At 58.4% G+C, this 2,500-nt stretch overlaps 1 protein-coding gene across 1 annotated transcript in view; it reads right to left on the bottom strand.

The window, feature by feature from the left end:
- ENH_00001510 (hypothetical protein) overlaps nt 1-2,500 on the bottom strand; it is a gene marked incomplete at both ends in the record, with an annotated part of 3,410 nt that overhangs the window by 448 nt on the left and 462 nt on the right. Inside the window, 5 exons of the mRNA XM_013583938.1 lie at nt 1-35; nt 262-361; nt 583-746; nt 1,152-1,785; nt 1,947-2,121. The exon at nt 1-35 is cut by the window's left edge and continues 104 nt beyond it. Coding sequence (XP_013439392.1) covers nt 1-35; nt 262-361; nt 583-746; nt 1,152-1,785; nt 1,947-2,121 — 1,108 coding nt within the window. The remainder of the gene's footprint in view (nt 36-261; nt 362-582; nt 747-1,151; nt 1,786-1,946; nt 2,122-2,500) is intronic.

The raw sequence follows: 2,500 nt of genomic DNA, 5'->3' as shown, positions 1-2,500 counted from the left end.
CCTCAGACACATCACGCGGCCAGTGGGCGAAACGCCTGCAAACACCAAACTAGGGTTTAGGGTTTAGGGTTTAGGGTTTAGGGTTTAGGGTTTGGGGTTTGGGGGTTAGCGCCTCGGGCCAAGCCTCACGAAGCGGGGCACCATCCAAAGAGAAAGGGCAGCTTTTAAAGACCGCGAAAACCGCCGCTTGCGGCCAAGGGTTTAGGGTTTAGGGTTTAGGGTTTAGGGTTTAGGGTTTAGGGTTTAGGGTTTAGGGTTTACCTCTGCCCCCCTTTTTGTCAAAGCTCGCAGCCATAAGAGCAGCCACCGCCGTGCCGTGCCCATAAGTGTCCGTGATGTCGTTTGTGTCTTCCACAAAGTCCTGAACCCCAAACCCTAAACCCTAAACCCCAAACCCTAAACCCTAAACCCTAAACCCTAAACCCTAAACCCTTTCTGCGGGCTCGCAGCTTGAAACTTTTGCAGCGTGCAGTTTGCCTGCAGCCTCCCTGCCCGTCGGCGGGGGCCTCTGTTCCTGGGGGCGCGAAGCCGAGGGCCTAGGGTTTAGGGTTTAGGGTTTAGGGTTTAGGGTTTAGGGTTTACCCAGCCCTTGCAGTCGTTCACGTAGCCGTTGCTGTCGTGGTCCACTCCGTCGCTGCAGTCCTCTTTGCTGTTAATCCACAAAATATTATTTATGTCTTCGTGGGGGCCGCAGCCAGTGTCCAGCAGCGCCACCACCACTTGCTGCTGCTGCTGCTGCTGCGCGCCTGCAGCAGCAGCAGCAGCAGCAGCAGCAGCAGCAGCAGCAGCAGCAAAGGCAGCAGCAGCAACAGCGAAAGACGCAGCATCACGGGCAGTTGGGCGAAGCGAAAAAGCTGTTGCAGCGGCCCCTAGGGCCCACCTGAGCTGCTGCTGCTGCTGCAGCAGCAGCAGCAGCAGCAGCAATTGCTGCTGCTGCTGCGGCCTCGTTTCCGTCTCTTTCTGGTGTCTCTGCAGCTAAACTCCCCTACTACTGAGTCTCCCTACAAAACACTTATTTCTCCAGCAGCAGCATCCTCGCAGCAGCAGCAGCAGCAGCAAACTCATTGCCTCCTCGCAGCAGCAGCAGCAGCAGCAAACCCATTGTCTCCTCGCAGCAGCAGCAGCAGCAGCAAGTGTCTCCTTTTGCTCACTTTGCATTTGCTGCCAGGCTTTGTCAGCTCCCAAGTTGTAAAGACCTTCTGCTGCTTGCAGATGCCACTGCAGCGGGAAGTAGGGGTCTTCAACATCTGCTGCTGCTGCTGCTGCGCGGTGGCTGCTGCTGCTGCTGCTGCTGCTGCTGCGCGCAGCAGCAGCAGCAGCAGGAACGGACCCCGTCAGTGTCCCCTTCATGTCCAGAGACACTTGGGAGAGACAGCTGCTGCTGTTTGTCTCCTTCAGCAGCTGCAGCAGCTCTTCTTCGCTCTCTAGCCCCGACTCCTGAGCAGCAGCAAAACGCACCTGCTGCTGCTGCTGCTGCTGCTGCTGCTGCTTCTGCTGCGGCTGCTTCTGCTGCTGCTGCTGCTGCTGCTGTGCCTTGTCCCTTAGAAAAACGCCTCGGGTAAAAAGCACTTGGCCCTTTCCTGCTTCAGCAGCAGCAGCAGCAGCAGCACGCGTGACATCGCGGTCGAGCTGCAGATACACCTCAACTGGCTGCTGCTGCTGCTGCTGCTCGTGCTGCTGCTGCTGCTGCTCCCGCTGCTGCCGCTGAGCAGCAAGGCAGCTGAAGTCCCACTTCAGCAGCAGCGTGATGGAGTCGGGGCTGTTCTTGAGCTTTCTGAGGGCCCCCTGCAGCGCAGACGCAGCAGCAGCAGCAGCAGCAGCAGGGTCTGCAGCAGCAGCAAGAGCAGCAGCAGCAGTTGCAGCAGCAGCTGCTGCAGCAAGGGCAGCAGAAGCAGAGGCACTCGTAGCAGCAGCAGCAAGAGCAGCAGCAGCAGCTTTCCTTTTACCCTTATTGTGGAGTCGTGAGCAGCAGGACTTTGTCGCATTGCTGCGTTTGCTGCTGCTGCTTTTGCTGCTGCTGCTGCTGCTGCTGCTGCTGCTGCTCCGTCAAGTCGCCTGCTCGGAGCAGGGTGAGCAGCAAGTGCAACAGCAAGAGCCTTCGCAGAAGAACTAGACTCTCCCCTAAGAGACACGCAGCAGCAGCAAACCAAAGTGCTGCTGCTGCTGCTGCTGCTGCTGCTGCTGCTGCTGCTGCTGCTGCTGTTGTGAGCTAATCGGCAACTTTAGAAGCTTTGCAGGGAGAAGCGCAGCAACAGCAGCAGCAACAGCAGCAACATCGCGGGCAGCAGCAACAAGGGCAACTAGGTGTCTTCCCCTAGGCTTGTTACATCTGCAGCAGCGGAAACAGCAGCAGCAGAAGCAGCAGCAGCAGAAGCAGCAGCAGCAGCAGAAGCAGCAACAGCAGCAGCATTCCGCCGCTACAGGCCAAGTATGAAACTTCTCGCGGCCAGACGCTGTGTGCTCAGAGCAGCAGCAGCAGCACCCGCAGCAGCAGCAGCAG

The sequence above is a fragment of the Eimeria necatrix genome, genomic scaffold, assembly GCF_000499385.1.
Source record: "Eimeria necatrix Houghton genomic scaffold, Enh_scaff1042, whole genome shotgun sequence".
Classification (NCBI taxonomy): domain Eukaryota; phylum Apicomplexa; class Conoidasida; order Eucoccidiorida; family Eimeriidae; genus Eimeria; species Eimeria necatrix.
The sequence above is the reverse complement of the archived record's forward strand: the minus strand, read 5'-3'. Positions and strand labels throughout refer to the sequence as shown.